Source organism: Dipteris shenzhenensis, chromosome 19 (genome assembly GCF_047967505.1).
Source record: "Dipteris shenzhenensis isolate YYH24624 ecotype China chromosome 19, Dip_SZ_1.0, whole genome shotgun sequence".
NCBI lineage: Eukaryota > Viridiplantae > Streptophyta > Polypodiopsida > Gleicheniales > Dipteridaceae > Dipteris > Dipteris shenzhenensis.
In genome coordinates, this window is record NC_141614.1 from 18,260,877 (window position 1) to 18,281,463 (window position 20,587).

The 20,587-nt window shown below is 45.0% G+C and overlaps 1 protein-coding gene across 2 annotated transcripts in view; it reads right to left on the bottom strand.

Annotated features, from left to right (window-relative positions):
* Positions 1–20,587, bottom strand: part of URH2 (uridine-ribohydrolase 2) — a 41,000-nt gene that overhangs the window by 12,643 nt on the left and 7,770 nt on the right. For both annotated transcript variants that reach the window (XM_087390512.1, XM_087390511.1), the window contains exon 3: positions 10,945–11,004. In XM_087390512.1, the coding sequence (XP_087246638.1) occupies positions 10,945–11,004 (60 nt within the window). The remainder of the gene's footprint in view (positions 1–10,944; positions 11,005–20,587) is intronic.

Below are 20,587 nucleotides of genomic sequence, written 5' to 3' on the forward strand. Positions count from 1 at the left end.
GATACAGATAGAAATCTATTTGTCATCCTAGATCTGGGTTTAAGATAAGGATAGGAATCTATTTGTCATCCTAGACCTGGGTTTAAGATAAGAATAGACACTCTTTTTTGCATCTTCGACCATGGCTAGAGACCCTCAGAGCTAGAATGGGATCCTCTTTTTTAGGGATTGGACATTCAAATATGAAATGGTGCAAGGTGTCCTCTCTCACCTAACCCACCATCCTTGGTTTTTTCAATTGTTAGCACATGGGAGAAAGGGAATAGGGTAGAAATACTTTTGAATATGGATGGGACCACTTTTTCCCATTCCCATCCTATTCTTGACATGCACTAAGACCCTTAGCACATGGATGGGTCTGGGATGGGAATAGCCACTTTTTCTCCTAGCCTCAAGACCATGGCCTCAACAGATCCCCTTTTTTAGAGATTGGAAAGAATGGTATGATGACATGTGTTCTTATCCCCACCTCCTAAACACATGAAAGGCTTCCATGTGTCCTCTCTCACGTAACCCATCCATAGTTCTTTTGATTGTTAGCACATGATGAGATGGGAATAGGATAGAAATACATTTTAGTATGGATGGGACCACTTTTTCGATTCCCATCCTATTTCCTCATATGTGCCAAGATTAGTGGAATTCAATGCAGTTGAATTTACCGCAACTGCATCAATCGGTTAAGGAGAAAGAAAGTTTATTAAAGTCTTCGGAAGACCGATGGATCTATGAGACTGTGAAAACCCTGATACAACGAGCTGTGGTAGTGGAGCTACTAAACGAGCATCCATACCAATGCAAAATGCAAAATGCAAAATGCAAAAAATGCAAAAATGCAGAATGGCAGTACTAAGTCCTAAGTACAACATAGTCATGTCGATGGTCGACTATATATCAATCTCAACATCATCATCCCCAACAACAACAAGATATCATGATTCATCATCCCCAACAATAGCAAGATATCAGGATGGATGAGGCAGTGGAGGCATGAAGTCGGCAATAGAGTGTTGTTGGCCACTAGGGCTACTGTGACCCCCGTCGGTCGGGCTCTGACTCTAAACAAGGAGGGGATGTCTCCAAGTGTGATCTGTGTATCGACCCTCTGTCTGAGCTGTCGGATGACGAGCTCCGGGTCACGGTCATGTTGAGGCCTCGTCTCGTTGGGGTCCATGTGATCTAGCTGAAAGAACTCCGTGATAGAGCTTTGAGAGGGATCAGCCGAGGAAGAAGTCTGCTCCTGTCTCCGTGCTCAGAGTATCCTCTCGCGGTGTCTAAGTGCCTCATGAATGAAACCTGGCAAACACCGCTGGTCTGGGTAGGAGAGAAAATGAGCTAAAATCCCATAACTATCCCTGAAGAGGCAGTGGAAACGTCCTCGGATCTCAAAGTTACACAAAACACCTGAAGATGAAATGCTCCTCTGTCTCAACCTCCTGTATGTCACACAATGTGCATATGCGCCTGCTCCCTGGGTAGTCGCTCTGCTCTACTGCTCTTGATGCGAAGTTTGTGTGATGAGACCCGAAACTGCCCAAGAGAGATCCTCAGCAAGTGGGATAGGTGAATCTGTGTGTATCCTGGTGGGTCAGTGAAACCCTCCGCTATGATATGTAAGAAGTGATCTCTGTAGAAGCTAAGCTTCACTGGGAGTTCACTCGGTTCCAACCAGGTCCGAAAAGTATGTAGCTGTAGTAGATCCTCACGGATAACCTAGTTGACCTCGTGTGATAAGAGGGGAGAGAACGGAGCATCCATGCTATACTGAAAGGGAGGTAGTTTATCCATGTGGAGCCCCAGTCGCTCAAACCATCTCTCTGTGCGTGCATACCAGCACCTCTGATCTCCTCCTGCTGCAAGTGCCATAGAAGAGGATAGAGCTATCCATGGTAGCCTGCTACGCCCCGAGGTATAATCCCCATATTCCCTAACTCGGTACAGATATGTGATGACCTGAAATGCAGCATCTAGCTGTAAAGGGGGTGACCCAAACTCAGCCTGAATGATCTGGTGAGGAACGGATACCTCGAATCATCCATGATAACATGAGAACCTGTAGCCGCTCCACACGGACCCACTCTATATCCGACAAGTCTGGCCCCCAACAAGGACTGCCGTACATCCCCGCTGGAAAGCCAAGGAGTCAAAAAGCAACCCCTTGGTGCGTGGATCCTGAAAGTGTGAGCGGAAGCACTGCCTCTCTAGCCTGGCCAATGAGGCATACCCTCTACTCAAGCGTGCCTACATCGTGTGTCTCATAGTGAAGCTCAGTCCGGAGAAGATAACCCCAAGATAAGTGTATGATGAAACTATCTCAACAGATGACCCCGCAAATCTGAACTGGTCTTGACGCATGATGGCTCAAGATGTATTGAAGATCATGACCTTGGTTTTACCCAGGTTGACCTTCAAATCATGAGACTCACAAAAGGAATATAGTGCGTCTAGGTGTCTCTAAAGCCCCTCTGCTGAGGAAGACAAGAGAGCCACGTCATCTGCATAGAGCGAAATCTGGATCAGCGTGCCCGCAAGAGAGCAACCTACACCCCCCTGTGTCTGCATCACTGTCTCAAGCTCGTCAATGTAGAGGCCAAACAAGGTAGGCGACAAAGGACACCCTTGTTTGACCCCGATGGTACTCATGATCTCATCTGTCCACCCGGATCATGGCTCTGCCAGAAACTCTCTCGTAAAGTGCCATGAGAGCAATGGAGAGAGCAGAGAGCTATCTGAGACAATGAATAGAAATGAAGAAATAATGTAATTTTTGTAAACACTTTGCCTCTATAGTGTATAGCTATTCTAGAGAATATAACATAGCAAGTTGCCATGTGTAGGCATAGCGACACTAGTAACCTAGTCATGTTGAAGTTCACATGTAGAAGCATAGTGACCCTAGTAACCTAGTCAAGAGAAGTGGACTCGTGCCATCCTAAAAAACTATTACACCTATAGGGAGTGCATGGTTGATCAGTTCTACTGGACAACTCTAGGCTATTGGAGAACTTGGAGGGTCGGACTCCACTAAGAAATATGTAAGGTAGCAAGTGAGATCGTCATAAGGAGTTTTTTAATGGACATAATATACACATTTTGTAATGGATTTTAGGAAATAAAATAAAGCTTGAGAAAGATTACAATAAAACACCTATATAATATCAGAGTAAACGTATATTGGATCCTTGAACCCACATGCTATAAAACCCACATGCTATGTAGGGTTTTTACATAGTAAATCCTTTGGGTCAGAGAACAATAGTATGAGTATCTTGGAGGATTTGCTCTTAGCCTTGCTATGCAAGGTGTTGCATTTGGGGTGAGTTTTTTGTCAAGCTTGAGTTTCTAAGTTTGGCCCCGAGACAATTGCACTAAATTCAATAGTTATTTTTCTTCAGAACCTTCTCCTTTCACCCTATGTCTTCTCCTCTCCTCTCCCAAGCTCTATGCATACTATAAATATCATAGCTATAGGGATTCCACCGTGTTTTCAATATGATAAGCAACCTAATTCCCCTTGATTTCAATTACAACCTCATCACCAAAAAAGCAAGGTTGTAATTTGAAGTCCATTTTCTTCGCTAAAGGGGTTTGAGGCTTCTCCTTGTTGCTTGGGTCAGTTGTAAATAGAATCCTGTATGTAAATTCATTATTATAAATATATACTTAAAAAAGTAATTTATGACCTGGTCTTGTAAATCATTTCAACTATTGGTAACACTGTAAAAAAACATTAATGCCTCAAAAGGACATGCATGTAGGAGTTGCATGTAGAACATGCATGTTGGATTCCTAAGAGAGATTATTCCTAGCCTTATGTCAGTACAAGTGGAGCTTTGTCGCTACTCCACACACACATTCTGTGCTACTTGAGTCCATGTTGACACAAAGTTGGGAGGGGGGGAAGGGGGTGTGAAAGGAGGAGGGGGGGGGGGGGGGGGGGGGGGCGGCGAAGGGGAGGGGTTGGATGGGGGATGGAGGGTGGTGGTGGTGGTGAAGGAGGGTGGTGGGTGGGTGGTGAAGGGAGTGGGGGGGTGATGGAAAAAAGGGTGGCTGTGTGTGAAGGAGGGGGGGTTGTGGAGGGGGATGGAGGGGGGTGGAGGGGGTGGGGAAAAGGGAAGGGGTAGGTGGTGGCAGAGGGGAAGAAAAGGGGTGGTGGTGGTGATCGAAAAATTTGACAGACAAAAAAATTGATGGAATTTGAAAGGGAGGGGGAGATGATCACCTATAACGCTCTCCCAAATCTTTGTTGATGTAAGGGAATTGTTGACATCAGTAGGTACAATACCGTTGGGTTCCCACAACGTTATAGAGGCCCAGGGATATTACCTTGGGAACACTTATATTTGGGTACCAAGGTACTTAGTGCAACAAGACCACCTCCATCATCTTCAAGTAGTAATAAGAATGTGCTCAATAAAGCGCACAAAAAAGAATGGAGGAAAAAGCCTCTAAAATCTTCATCATCAACAAATGAGAGGCAATGATCAAATTCAGGCCTACTGATTATGAAAATCAAGGCAAAGATTGGAGAGCAGAACCACAAGAACCTAACTTGAAAAATGTAGAACCACAAGACCCTGCTCACAAGGACAAGGAAAAAGGACCAATAAAGGAGGATCAAACACAAAGAACATTCTCTATGTCCTATCGGATTGTTACACAAGAACCTGTCTCAAAACAAGAGACAGTACCACAAGAAACTACTCGATCACTAATCTATCGAAAACCCGCTGCATTCACTGCATCACCTTCAAGGCAAATGGTAATTACACAAGAACCTATCTCCAAAAAAGAGACAATACCACAAGAACCTATCTTCGAAAAGCCACTACATTCACTGCATCACCTTCAAGGCAAATGGCAGTTACACAAGAACCTATCTCCAAAAAAGAGACAGTCACACAAGAACCTGCCATCAAAAGAATGGAATCTACTTTGGGAGCTACACGAGAACCTTCCTTAGTAAGAATTTTGGCATCAAGCCTTATGGCAGCTACACATGTCACACCAACCATGCCACACATAGTGTAAGTCACACAAGAACCTTCCAAGGAGAATGATGAATTATTTTCACTGGCAACTTTCTCAAAAGCAACTTGGGCTCAACAAAAATAGAAGATCTCTGAGACACTACAGTCCTACTCACATTTGCTACACAAAACGTATCTCACCTTAATATGGTGAAAGAATGGCAGTGGAACATGGGAGAGGATAAGAAATATGGGATCAAAAGGAACTACTGCAAGCTCAAGGATCTTACGAGGGCAATGTGGATCCCTAACCACCATCAACACGGCATCCCATCTTCTCGTGCATGTATCCGGTTAACTTCACTCCTCTAGAGCCACAAAAATCAGAGGAGGGACCTAAAAGGTTTGAGTCTACAACACCAACCATGAAGCATTCACCGGTAGTAGAACCTACTCCTAAAAAAGTAGTAACACAAGAACTTATTGCAAGGTCTGCAAAGAACAAGGCAACAATAGTTCAAGGCCTTGGTGGGTTTTCCCACACGGAAATGTAAAACCACTCTTTCAATGCGGCATTCAGTCCAAATCCATAATAATCAACCCACAAGAACCTACTCCTAAAAATGGAGTAGATCTAGAAGAACTTGCTACGACAAAAGATATTGGAGACCTTAACAAAATATTGCTACCATGGAAAGAAAATCTTCACTAACTCCTCCACAAACGGAACAATAACTGATCCTACACCAACAGCTCTACAGGACAAGTTTGATTGCAGGTTGAATCTGATGACATCAAAATGGGACTGGATGAGTTTCTTGTGATCCTCAAAGATTTGTTTTCACTTTCATTTACTAACCCTTCATTAGCTAACTCCAAATCTCCCTCCTTTTTTTATGTCTTCATGTTCTTCTTCTTTTTTATGCTTAACACTAGTACCCACTTAACCATTTGAGCCTCCCAATGTAATATCACTTTAATTTAGAGGACTTTCCTAGAACCCAAGATGCTATAAACTTCTTCAGCCATAGTCCTCATTTTAGGAGTTTGTATAGTGTATTATCAGACCCCTCTTGATTTGATGATTGGGACAATTAAAGCTCTAGATCACCTGTACCTTATTGGGATAAAAGAAACTACCAGGAAAAGCCCTTAATGAGCTTCAATGCAGCAACACAAGACAAGATGTCATGCACAATTTCGGACGTTCAAACATGGCATGTCAAAGAAACAGTTTGAAGAGAATCCAATAAAAGTGCCACTCAAAGCAAAAATGGGACTTAAGAAGGAGCATGAGAATGCACTTTACTTACTCTGCTAACACTAACACCACTAGGATCTTACATCAACCCCTACTAACACCTTTCTCCTACTAACTTACATCTTAGATTGTCCTTTTTTTCCTTTTTCTTTCTCAAGTACTCAGCTCCAATCCACCACCCAATGTTTAGCCATTACAAACACTCATGCCATGCCATACCAATTACAGCAGAATCCACAACAAAGGATCTAGTGAAGACCTATGAAGCGCCAGCGGAAAACGAGAAATTTCACAGAAAGTGCACAAAAGGAAGGAAATGCATCCGAACAGGAAGGAAGGCATGTTAAGTACATTAGGTGGCAATGTCATTTGATGGATGATGGCAAGTTTGTAGAGCTAGGATTGTGCCTTGGAACCAAATAGGCCCAAGTTGATTGCAAAGGATGAGAAAAGAGAGTAGTATAAAGGGAATAGGGTCGGCCTTCCCTTCAAAAGGTGGCAAGTATAAAAGGCCAAATAATTGACTTTGGTCTTCACTTGTTGGTTACGCACATTGGAATACAAGTTATCCTCATCTTTGGAGTTGTCTCATACTGCCTTTTGTGAATGCCATGTTATCTTCTCCTCTTCCCTTCTTCTCTTCCTCTTCCTTCTCCACTTCCCTCTTCTTCTCTGTTGAGGCCCACCTCTCACCCATGTGGCCATCACTTTGGGGAGTAACAGCAATATAGAAGTAGAGGCCATTTTGTAACTACTCACAATCTAGAGTAGTGGCCTTGTCTAGTGAATGATGCTTAGAAATCCGACTATTATCGGAGTACTATCAGAATATGTTATAAGCATGATGTCATCTCCTTTTTGGAGTTGAGTTGTATGCTGTAAGCTGGAAATACAAACTAGTTGTGCAAGCCTTTGTCTTTTCAAAACGTTCTTTCGTCTCTCTGAATGCGTGTCTCTGATTTGTCTCTTTCCAACTTTAGCCAGACATGAATTCAACTCTGGTAGTTCCACTACCAGAGGTGGATGTGTGTTGGTGTTTTTCTCCCTTTGGGAGACACCAATAACACTATTGGCGATCCGCTACTGTGTTCGAAATCCCAGCCGGTTGCTGCTACATAGCAATTGTGCAAAAGAGTGACAACAGTGCGATCCAAAATGACTCGAACAACAAGAAACCAACAATAGCGACAACTCCAACGAATACAATCAACAACGGAGTGCCTGCAGAAAGGCTACTTGAATACAAAACAAAGACGACACAGCAACTCGACAAATCGATGCGTTCATAACACGAATTCATACGAAAATCCAAGTTCCACCGGACTACGGTAGGCGATAGATTACGACTTTTTGCTAGCAAGAACTCATGGAAAGAACACGCTCAAGAGTCTCCAGCAACCTCTGAACAAGTCAGAAGAATTGCGACAAGGTGCAAACGACTACAAAGCATGTTCTCGGATTGGGTCTTCGACAAAAGCGGATCGGCGTCGGACTGGTTCCAACTGGACAAAGCGACAAAGGGTTGTTTTGCAGCACTTCATCAATAAAATCAAGATCAAAACGATTGCATTGACAACAAAGTACTACACAAGCTTTCAAATTATCAAGCTCCATCAACATTACAAGCAACTTCGTGGGCTAGACTGCAGTACAAGTAGTCCGACATAATCCAATGACATCAGTTCTCCTTCTCTTTTCTTTCATGGCCGATATCTCGGCTCATGTCAGATAGATTTCAGGAGCCATTGTCACCAAGACAAATAGGATACGTCTACTTCACACGTAATCGAGCTCGTGTTGAAGCAGCGACTCAAACTAACCAGGATTAACAAGATATATTCCACGCTCCAAATTACACACTAATTGGAACAAGCTCGTCTGACAGCTCACTCCACAACACCGAATTATACGAAGTGCATGCTGAACTCAATACGTTGATGATATCTACACCGATAGAGGAATTCCTCAAAAGAACTCTTGCAACCAATATAGCAGCAAGTGTAGTTGTTGCAGCCCAAAGAAGATTGAACTTTGACCCACTACCTGCACAACCAAAAAGGAGAGTACCAACCAAAGCTCGAGCTCAAAATCCAGCTCCACCAAGAATGCAGAGCCCATTAGTGAAAGCAGCCAAGTCTTCATCGCCAAAGTTGAGGATGCATGCAGGCGACAACAACTTGTATGGTACTTGGAATGATTGCAATTGTTAGTCAAGACCAACCCATGAGCCGTGACTCTTATGCAACAATTCGTGCAGCAGATAAAATTACAAAAATCTCATGGGCACATCTTCTTCACTCTAGGCTGATGAGTGAGATTGCAAGGAAGGATTTAAAAACATCCAATGCCCACACCAAAATCGCACCTTTTATTTGTGCTCTTTTCGAGTATGCTCATCAAGCAGGCCAGAAGGGTCCTGAGGTAATTGTGTAGTATCGGGAAGAAAGAACAAAACACATCCATGATAATCCGGGTGATGATGATGCAAAAGGGAAGCAACAAGTCATTCAAGATCTTGAAGATGCACACTACACCAACGAAGAAGCCACAATGACCGTGTATGGTCAGTCTCGTTGGCAGAAAAACTTTAAGATATGCCTCTCACCAATGCCGAGCTTTTGGCTAGACCATCCGACACCAAGCCGGAAAAGAAAATCAAATTAAATCCGAAGGCCAAGTTGATGTTTCCAAATCAAGAGAAATGGTAACCCGAGGAGGATCTGTCTCGTTTTTTGCTAACATCCTCTCAAAGAAGCTTGCTCGAAGCACTCTCCCCTATCTGAAAGTTGATGGAATTGCAAGAGACAACACACATCAGTCGGACCACAAGCAAAGGTGCAAAGGTATCGACCATGGAGGCACAACATGCACTGCAGGAAATGCAAACATTCCACGAGCATCAAAGAAAAGGACAGATGCAACTTCACAAACAGATCATGGAATTGAAGCAGGACAAACAGGCCGTACATGATTACATCGTTCAGCAGCAAACTACCCAGAAACAACTCGAAGAGACAAAAGTGAACTTGCAGCGATGAAGCAGGAATATACCCAATACAAGGAAATACAAGATAAGTAGATCTCCAAGCTTATAGGCCAAGTCAGGGTGTAGAGAGAATGTCTACCGACATTCACAACCTGGTTAGAAGAAATAAAATCGGAGTTTTTCCTCCAATTGGAGAGACTATCTGTCTCGCATACAGACCTGCACATTGAGAACACCATTCTCAAAGAAAGAGTTCATGCACTCGAAGGGGTAGAGTAATATCTCAAGGAGATGGCTGAAGAAATTGACAGTGTTTTTCTCAGTTCAACAAACCTCAGAGATATGAAGCGACAATTAGCCGAAACCGCCCAAGGCCTGTGGTATAATTTGAAACACAGATTATATGTGACTGCTAAACGGCCTTATGAAGCGTTTGCTTCAGCCGCTTATACGTACGACATTATGGCCAATGAGATGGAACTGCTGCTGCCAAATTTACTTGCTCAAGAGAAACGAGCTGTTGCTCCTCCCCGACCCTTGCTGCCCCCTCTCCCTCAGCCCCTCCCCCTCCCTCTCCCTCAGCTCCTCCCTCCCTACCCCTCCCCCGCCCTCTCTCCGTCTCCCTCTCATCCCGCCCCCTCCCCTCTCAGCCTGCCTCCCCTTCCCCGCCCTCTCAGCCCGCTTCCCCTCCTCCGCCCCCTCAGCCCGCCTCCCCCCCTCCTCTCTTCCCTCAGCCCTCCCCCTCCCCGCCTCCTCTTCCCCGCTCCCTACTCTCCCCTACCCCGTCCCCTTCCCCCACCCCTCCTTTCCCCTGCCTCAGCCCTCTCCCCCGCCTCCTCTAGCCCTACCTCTTCCCTCCCTCCCCGCGCCTCAGCCCTCTCCCCCGCCTCCTCTACCTCCACCCGCCCCTGCCCCTTCTACCCTCGCCTCAGCCCCTCCTCCTTCCCCCTCTACTCCTCCTCCCTCCTCTCTGCCTACCCCTTCTCCGCCTCCTCCCTCCTCCTCATCCTCTTCCTCATCCTCCCCCTCCTCCCTTCCCTCCTCAGCCCCTCCTCCTCCTGCTCAGTTCACCTTCCTCCTCCTTCTCTCCCGAGCAGCTTAGTACGGAAGGAACCTTTTTGTGTTCGAATCGGCCTCACCCACCTCGATTGGCGATGACTCTGCCTTCAGCCAATCTCCATCCACTTCCACCAGCCACGAAAACAGTTGTTTTCTCAAAAGACGAGTTGCAGCAGCTTAAAAAAGATACTGAGCAGGAGAGCTCAACATCGCTCTTTGCTCGCATCCATGGGTCCCACCCTTCCAGGTTACAGGCCAGGGACTAGATGCTCGCCACTCTACCTGGAGACCTCGCAGGGCACCTTACAGATGTTCGTTTGCTTGGGCAAGGTTTCTTCTAGATTGTTTTTGACTCCTCGGAGGTAGCTCGTACAGTGCTGCAGGCTAGCCCGTTAGCGCTGGGCTCCGGGAGAATTTTGTTGATGGACAGCATGATGTATTTCCGCTTTGAGCTTGCTCACGCAGGTATTTTTCATACTTAATAGAAGTCTTTTTCATGGAAGAAAAAAAGAATATGGATGCATGCTTCTAAAATACTAATCATTGCCCATAAAAGCTTACATAAATCATTGGAGCTGAATGCAATGATTATCCATCGAGCATGAGTCTTGATACTAGTGTCAGAACTCTCGCTGAAAAAGGAGAGGGAGTTTAAGCTGTTTATGTACCTTGATTGACATGATCGAACCTTGTGCAACTGGAACATCTTCCCTCCCAATCAGGTCCAACTGATAGCAAATAAAAAGCATCATTAAGCACAAATCATGCTACACAGACCTTAAATGGGTTTTGCTACTATAAAGCTCGCCAAAAACATTTCTTCAAGGATATAACACTTTCCTATACCTATGCCAGTAATTGACAGCCATACATAGTGTGCAAAGTCAAACTGGGCTTTCAGATATTTGTATATGTACTCAAGTCCTAAATTTCATTGCTTTCCTATGATAATCAGATCAACTCTTCTGCAGAGTGGCCTTCTACACAAGAACCTAGCAGACCTATAACAAAATCAAGTAACATAAAAACAATTGCCTCTGTAAAAATAAGATCTATGATAAAGAAGGACAGAGCTATAGTACATCCTAAATCATCAATTTGATGTGCGTTACAACCATATAGAGAGAGTGTATACTAGATTGAGAAGACTCATAACCCTCCACGGATGCACATTGTAGGGTATTTCAACTATCAAGTCAATTTGCAGAAGACCATGAGCTCAGAATGATACTTGAGCTTTCTTACATTTGTTCGAAGTTGACCTAATCTGCATTTGAATAGCTGCACAGGCATTCTCTCGCACCCTCCCTTTGCACCTTCTTCCCCACTGCATATGTCCTCTCATGTTTGTGATTTGTCTCTTGGCTGTCCCTGGCACCCCTGCACGCTCTTGCAGGTTGCTTCCAAACTCACTATCCAGAGCTGCATTGTCATACCGTCTGCTCCTGCCAGAAGCTTATACTCTACAGTCTTCTCCATGCCCTTGTACGTGAACTGCTGCGAGAAAATGTTCCCACATGGAATCGCAGCCATTGGCTACTTGCTGCCTCCAGATCTCGCGTCCCCTTTTCTTCATTACGATATGTTCCCTTATCTGTTCTTGTGCATGTTTCCTGCCTTTTCCAGAAATACACACCCATCCTACACCAAAAATTGTTGAATATGAGGCTTGTGCTTGGTGTGCACATAGATAGTGAGAGCATTGTAATTTGTCTTTTATGCTTTCCCTGGTGTTCGGCATCTGATCTTGGTCACCTGTGTGCAATGTGCAAGGGAGAGGATTTCTACACGAGTTCCATTGCAATTGGACTACAGGCTAATTTCATACTGCATTTGGCCTGTATGTTTTATCTAAACAGAGATGTGAGCTTTCCACACTGCAGATATTATAATTTTACATGTATCTATGATTGATAGGGTCTGTCAACAATCCCCTCCAGTCTGGTTGTAAAGGCACAGTTTTTGTATTTCTCATACAAAGGGAGGGACTGGTCCTCCATGCCCAGTTTGATCAAATATTACATATTTTTGACTCTTATTCTCAACTGTTTAAGTTCAAGTTTTAAATTCATGATCATTCACAAAAGTGCAACGTCAATGCATGCTCATTACCAGTCACATCTCAAGGCTGACCTTACTGTGTAAATACTCTGCATGACAGCTCCCTCTCGCGACCTGACCTGTCCTCTCCTCCCATAGCTTGCCCCACTTCAGCCCTTCCATCTCCCAGCTTCTAATCATCATAGTTTCCTTCTCCCTCCTCTTCCTTTGGCCTGCCCTTTCTCTTTCTCTCCCCCCTCCGCCCCCCCCACATTTTCTTGCTCTTCGCTGCCCTTTTCTTCTGCCTGCAGATTTCTAGATTAGCCCATACTCTCACAGGCTGCCCATGGCCTTTCTTTGCATCTGTCACCATCCTTCTCCCCTCTCTGCATGGAGGGTTGATATCTCCTTTTGCCACTGGTTCGCTGCATGTGAGTGCCACTCCCCCTCTGCTCACCATACGGATGGCACATGAGCTGGCTTGCAGCTTTGTTGGGGAATTTCTCACCCCTTCCTTGTGGCCTTCCTAGGACCCAAATCCAAGTTGGGCTTTGTCAGTCCTTGCACGGCTGAGGGCTCACAGGCAGACTGTCCCCTTACTTTTTCCCCAACCCTTGCTCTTAAGCTCCCTTCTTTCCTTTCAGTTCATAGGTGGTAGAGAACCTGACCACCCTTCCACATCAGAGGTTGTGCTAGACACCCTGAACAAAGGCGTGATTGGTCGGAGAACGGAAATTGCAGCTCTCCTTAGAGTAGGGGACTTGGCTTCTTTGCCAACCATTGCCCTTGTTTTCAACCATGTACCTGTTGGGGCAGTCCCAAGCCCCACCTCAACAGGTCCCTCCACTCCAGCAATGTTGCCTTCCAAAGCATGTGGATACCATTACAAAATCGCAAGAAGAGCAAATGTGTAGCTAAGAATAAAAGGAGAGCCAAGATGTAAACTATTCTTGAACTTAAGAGTTTGCAATTAAGCTGGAATTAAGACTTATACAGCTTAAACACAAAGTGACATCATTGGAAAATGCAATATGATTGAGGGGCCAAGACGCCCCCCCCCCCCTTATCCAGGCTCACTTTATTCTTGAAAATGGAGATACAAGACCAAGGTGCAATGCACCTTCCAAATTGATGAACTCAGTGAAAACCTAGGACCTAGATACAAATCTCAAGAGCATATGTACAAGGTAGACAACAAAAAGGAGGACTCCAAGCTCAGGTTTCAACTCTTGGCTTGCCCAATCCACAAGGAAGAAGCCTGCAACAATCACCACTTACATCCAACATTAGAGACAAGCACTAGTTTCTAGAAAGATAGTAGAAACAACATGAAATAGTGCTGTAAATGAGATAAACTTTGACAATACAGGCTCCCTTCGTGACTTGACCCTTTTGTAGATGAAGTCCTTGATGCCTCTAAAGCTACCTTGGGTGAGGAGAGTGTGGAAATGGGGCTGGAATGAGAACAGCTTAGAAAAACAGCCTGTAGGCTAGAGAGAGAAAGCTTTTATGAAGTGATAGTTGTAGAGAGAGAGTGCCAATGCTGATCCCAAGGGAGGAGATGTAAGAGAGGAGCTGCTGCTGTTCCAGAGGTGCACAAAAAGGCAGATTTCTGCAAGGGAAATGGGCTGGAACAGTAGAGAGAGAAATTCTGCAGTAGAGAGATAAGACTGCAGCAGGAGAGAGAGAGGGGCTGTGGCTGCTCCAGGCTAGGTGAAGGAGAGAGGATGCTGCTGCTGTTCTAGAAGAGCTGAGAGGGGGCAGATTTCTGGAGAGGAGGGGCTGGAACTGTAGAGAGAGAATGTGCTGTTGTAGAGAGAGAAAGTGCTGCTGAGGTGAGAGAATGGCCTGGGGAGAAGCTGGCTGCACCCAAGGAGCTGGAGAGGTTCTGCTGCATCATCCAAAAGGAGGGAGAAGAAAAGTGACGAAATTTTCATGTGAGGAATGAAGGGGAGAGGCCTTCTTTTATAGGCTCAGCCCCCCTCCCCGGCCTAGTGTGGAAGGTGGACACTTGTCCCAGATTTTTGGTGGGCTGCAGTCCCAAAGAGGACAGCCCACAACCTGCCCCAAATCTACCAGATTTGGGGCCAAACACTTGGCCTGCATGCCCTGCCACTTGCCATGCATGCTGCCACGTGTGGGACAGGTGGACTGACCTGCCAGCTCAGATTCCATGTGGCAGTCTGCCACGTGTCAGCTGCCACATCACTCCCAAAAACCCTAAAATTTCAAAGTTGTCAGAATTTAATTCTGATCGCACCCACGGGTTCCTAACAGCTTAGACTATCTATTGGCGTACTCTAAGGTCATAATTGAGCCATACTGAGCTCATTTGTTTGTCGCCTTATCTTGTATCTCCATTACTCTTGGCATGCTGCCAGGCCCACACCCAAAGCTCAGGGAACATTCTCTTGAATGGTTCCTAGGTCGGTATGCAATCTGTGCATTTGATTGGTCCCATGTTTGGGTACTCAGGTGGGGTGTGGTTTCCAGATGTTCCTCTCAAAGAGAGGCCATCACTCTTGTGGGTCACTAATGCCCATAACCCCAAGCAAGGGAGTCCACCCTCAAATGCTAGACCTAGTCCCCATTGTCCGTAACTGAACAATAGGAAAACATTTCATTTCTTAATAAGCATACTATTGAAAAACAAAAAGAAATAGTACCAAGCAAGTGGATACATGTTGAAGCAGGATGACATTCCCTCCGTCTTTCATTCGGTTGTCCGCAACTGAAATGCTTCCTCATAAGCATCCAGGATTTCAGGACACTCCTGAAATGTAGCTCTGTCCACCCATTGGGCATCGGTGGATGGGAACCCTTTGAACTTCAAAAGGTACATTTTGCGAGTCGTGCCTCGACGTCCCATAGTGAAGCTATGCAAAATAATTTGCTCTGGGATCAACAAGATCTCAGTGTCCTCTACTTCAGGTGCATCGTCCAGTGTGGGCTCTTGAGGTGGTTCCCCAATGAAGGGTTTCACCAAGCTTACGTGGAAGACATTGTGGATCTTCCAATGCTCTAGAAGTCTCAATCGGACTAAGACATCATTTATTACCTGCAACACCTGAAAAGGACCATGATATCGAAAGGATAGCTTGAAGTAGATGCGCTTTTTGCCCACTTTGGTTTTTAACCGGGCTTTCTTAAATTTCAATAAGACCCATTAGCCTTCTTTCACTGCAAACGCCCTCCGTCTTTTATTTGCAGCTGCTCTTTGTTTCTCCTGTGCCTTTTGAATGGCTGCTCGAACTGTGGCATAAGCAGAGTCATAATCCTCCACGAATTGATCAGCGGCAAAGATTTTCTCTTTTGTTTGCATGAGTGGAATTTATACAATTTCGAAAGGAGCTTTTCCAATGGAGGAATGAATTGTGTTGTTATAAGCAAACTCCACAAGAGAAAGGAATTTCTCCCAAAAGGTTTGCTGGTCATGCACATAAAATTTCAGCAAATCCAAGAGTGTACTATTCGTAACTTCAGTTTGGCCATCCGTTTGAGGATGAAAAGATGAGGAGAAACTTAGAAGAGTTCCAAGGTTCTCAAACAAAGCCTGCCAGAAGTTACTAGTGAACTTTGAGTCTCTATCTGATACTATAGACTTGGGCATGCCGTGGTGTCTAAAGATGTGTCTAATAAATAAATGGGCAGCTTCAGGTGCCTTGAGATTCTTTCTGCAAGGAATGAAGTGGGTTTGCTTGCTGAATCGATCTACTATCACCCAAATCATGTCATGATTTTGATTGGTCCTGGGAATTCCTGTAATGAAGTCCATGGTGATGTGTTCCCATGGTCTCTCAGGAATGGGTAGGGGCTGAAGTAAACCCTTGGGTTTTCCTCTCTCATACTTAGCTTTTTGACATGCGAGACAAGCTGAAATGTAGGCAGCAGTGTCCTTTTTCATATTAGGCCAGTAGAAAAATTTATCCATGGCTGAAAAAGTGGCCACAATACCCCTATGACCAGCATAGGGTGGGTTATGGCTTTCCTCCATCACTTTAGATCTAAGCTGCTTTGTGATACATAGTTTGTTCTCCATGAATAAATAGCCATCCCTGATGTGGTAGGCATGATGGGTGCCTCCATCTTTCAAATGTGCCCATGGCTGAGCAAAATCAGCATCTCCCTCATAGAATTCTTTGAGGGCTGTTAGCTCATCATGATAGGGAACTGAAATATGGTGAAGCCGTGGTCTACAAGAAAGGGCATCAGCCACTACATTCTCTTTTCCAGGAGTATATTGTATCTGAAAATGAAATGATTGCAGAAAGGTAGACCATTTCATATGTCTCTCTCTGATCAGAGGTTGAGTTAGAAAATATTTAAGACTTTCATGATCAGTTTTTACAAGAAAATCTATCCCTAAAAGATAATGTTTCCAAAGTTTGAGAGCATGAATTACAGCTAAGAGTTCTTTTTCATAGATATCATAATGAAGTTCAGCATCTCTTAGCCGTCGGCTTTCAAAGGCCACAGCATGACCATCCTGGGTAAGAGAAGCCCCAAGGCAATCGCCACTCGCATCAACTGCTACTAGGAATGGTTTCCTTAAGTCAGGAATGATAAGTACAGGAGCTGTAGTCAGGGCATGCTTTAGAGCATTAAAAGAGTCCTTTTCTTTTTGGGTCCATCTGAACTTCAGATTTTTCTTAGTGAGATCATGTAGAGGGGCTGCAAGTTCAGCAAAATGCCAAATAAACCTTCGGTAATATGAGCATAGGCCTAGAAAAGACCTTACCTCATGGGCATTCTTCAAGTCAAGCTACTCTACAATTGTCTGTATCTTGGCTGGGTCCATACGGACACCTTCTTGTGTAAAGAGCATTTTCAGCTAAGATTTAAAATACAATCTTTAGATGTTCCTTATGCGCTTCCTCATTCTTGCTGAAAATGAGGATGTCATCAAAGAAGACGGCAGTGAACTGTCTATAGTTCCTGAACAACCGTTCCATCAGTCGATTGAACGTGGCTGGGGCATTAGTAAGGCCAAATGGCATTACCATATATTCATACAGCCCAAATGTGGTTCGGAAGGCTGTTTTATGAATGTCCTCAAGTACAACTCGTACCTGATGGTAGCCACTCTTAAGATCTATGCAGCTGAAAATTTCAAATCCTCCTAAACGATCAAAGATATCGTCTATACGAGGAATCGGGAAACAATTCTTAACCGTCTGTTTGTTTAAGGCTCTATAGTCTATGCACATCCTGAAGGTTTTATCCTTCTTTTGGACTAGTAAGACAGGAGAGCAAAAAGAAGAACTACTGGGTTGGATCACTCCCTTGTCCAAGAGTTCTTGGACTTGCTTAAAGATTTCATCTTGTTGAGATTGACTAACTCTATATGGGGGTCTATTTGGAGGTGAAGACCCTGGAACTATGTCAATTTTGTGATCCTCTGGTCTCTCAGGAGGGAGGTGACTAGGAAGTTCCTGAGAGAAGAAACTAGAGAATTCCTGAAGGAAATCTAATCTTTCTTTTGTGAGAGGATCTGACTTTTCTTCACTTGGTTGCTTATTGCGTACAAACACTAGAAAAGAACATACTCCTTTCTTAAGCAAATTGGGAGATCGTGCATGACTTACCATAGGAATGGTGTTTCCTGAAACTCCCACTGTAATGCTCACATCTCTACCCTTATGTTGGAGGGTTAGAATATTCTTCACATAATCGATTCAGGGGTTGACTTGCTTATGCCAGGGCATGCCGAGAATTACATGTAATCCTTGAAGTGGTGCCACCATGAAGGGTAGATGATCCAAGTACCCCTGGATGTGTACCCAAAGCTTGCCGATGATGGGGTACACCTTCTCTTCTTGGTTCTTGAAGGCTGCAGTTGCCTCCAAGGATTCTCCTTTATCCTCTGGGGCTATCCCGAGGTTCTGTGCCATCTCATGAGAAATAAAGTTGTGAGTAGCTCCACTGTCGAACAAAAACAAAGTGGATTGATCCTTTACCTAACCCCATGTTTTCAACAAACTATGGGTGTTGTTTACAGCTCCCTTTTCTGGAGGTGCTTCCACCTTGTTAACTACCAAAACTGGCTTTTTGAGGGCTGCTTCTTTGTTGCTGCTGTTTTTGGCAGCTTGAGGGCATTCGTAGAAGTTGTAGCCTCGATCGCCACACTTGAAACACCGCCCTTCGGAGTAATACTTTTGCTTCTGTTGTGGAGACAATGAGCTGAAAGTGCGGGCTGCTTTCTTCGAAGGAGGCTGGCTGGCTGACTTTTGCTCTTTTGGTGCGTCCTTTGCTGTCTCCTTACCCTTTTGTTCCTTGGAAGAGCTTCCCTGGGACTTCCGCTTATTGTTGCTGCCATTCCACTTGTTGGAGAAAGATTGTTTCTTCTCCACCTTCAAGGCGATGTTGATGGTGTCTTCGAGAGAAGTAGGAGTGGCAATGTCCACCTCATGCTGAACGATATACCGTAGGCCAGCAAAGAACTTCCTTTGCTACTCTTTTTTATCCTTCCTACTGAATGCTTGAACTTTTAACAAAGTATCCCAAAAACGATCAACATACTCACTAACTTTCTCTTCTTGGCGTTGGCGGAGAATGTCCCACTGCACCATTGTATCTCTCTTAAACTCCTTAGGCAGGAAGTGCCTCATCAAGTTCTTCTTGAAGCGCTTCCAGGTGTGGGCTTGCTGTCCAGTGTTGACCATAGCTGCCCACCAGAGTGAAGCACAGTCTTGCATGTGCAGGACGGCCAACAAAAATCTTCACCTTGTCTTCGTACTCGCCCCCCTCAAAGAAATACTCGAGGTCCCGAATCCAGGCCAGCAAGACCTCGGGCTTGTCCTCTCCCTTGTACTTGGTAAACTTGAAGAGCTCATCTCCAAGAGGTACCTTATGCTTTGCATACCTTCGTCTCCGTGGACGTCTCGAAGGAGATGGACTCCGATGACGCCGTCTACCTCGAGGAGGAAGAGGATGATCTTCCCTCCTTGTTGGAGTTGGTGTTGTCCGCACGGCCTCTTCCTTGGGATTGGGGCCCTATGTCATGAGTTTCTGCTTGGCTGCTTTCCAACACTTGAACCTGTTGAGCAATGTTTGCCAAGAGAGCACTCAACTCATGCAGGTTAGGAGGAGGGTCAGGTCCATTGGCTACCATGATGACAAGATGACTCAATGAAGGAGAGACTCAACAAGAGAAAGCAGAGAGTACAAGACCACTGCATAAGCTCTGATACCAATGTAAACTACTCGGTGCTTTCTATCAATTCAGACAACGGATTTTGCAGAGGCATTTGAATGAGATGATTGCGAGTTACCAAACATATACTTGAACTTAAGAGTTTGCAATTAAGCTGGAATTAAGACTTATACAGCTTAAACACAAAGTGACATCATTGGAAAATGCAATATGATTGAGGGGCCAAGACGCCCCCCCCCCTTATCCAGGCTCACTTTATTCTTGAAAATGGAGATACAAGACCAAGGTGCAATGCACCTTCCAAATTGATGAACTCAGTGAAAACCTAGGACCTAGATACAAATCTCAAGAGCATATGTACAAGGTAGACAACAAAAAGGAGAACTCCAAGCTCAGGTTTCAACTCTTGGCTTGCCCAATCCACAAGGAAGAAGCCTGCAACAATCACCACTTACATCCAACATTAGAGACAAGCACTAGTTTCTAGAAAGATAGTAGAAACAACATGAAATAGTGCTGTAAATGAGATAAACTTTGACAATACAGGCTCCCTTCGTGACTTGACCCTTTTGTAGATGAAGTCCTTGATGCCTCTAAAGCTACCTTGGGTGAGGAGAGTGTGGAAATGGGGCTGGAATGAGAACAGCTTAGAAAAACAGCCTGTAGGCTAGAGAGAGAAAGCTTTTATGGAGTGATAGCTGTAGAGGAGGGGCTGGAACTGTAGAGAGAGAATGTGCTGTTGTAGAGAGAGAAAGTGCTGCTGAGGTGAGAGAATGGCCTGGGGAGAAGCTGGCTGCACCCAAGGAGCTGGAGAGGTTCTACTACATCATCTAAAAGGAGGGAGAAGAAAAGTAACGAAATTTTCATGTGAGGAATGAAGGGGAGAGGCCTTCTTTTATAGGCTCAGCCCCCCCCCAGGCCTACAGTGGAAGGTGGACACTTGTCCCAGATTTTTGGTGGGCTGCAGTCCCAAAGAGGACAGCCCACAACCTGCCCCAAATCTACCAGATTTGGGGCCAAACACTTGGCCTGCATGCCCTGCCACTTGCCATGCATGCTGCCACGTGTGGGACAGGTGGACTGACCTGCCAGCTCAGATTCCATGTGACAGTCTGCCA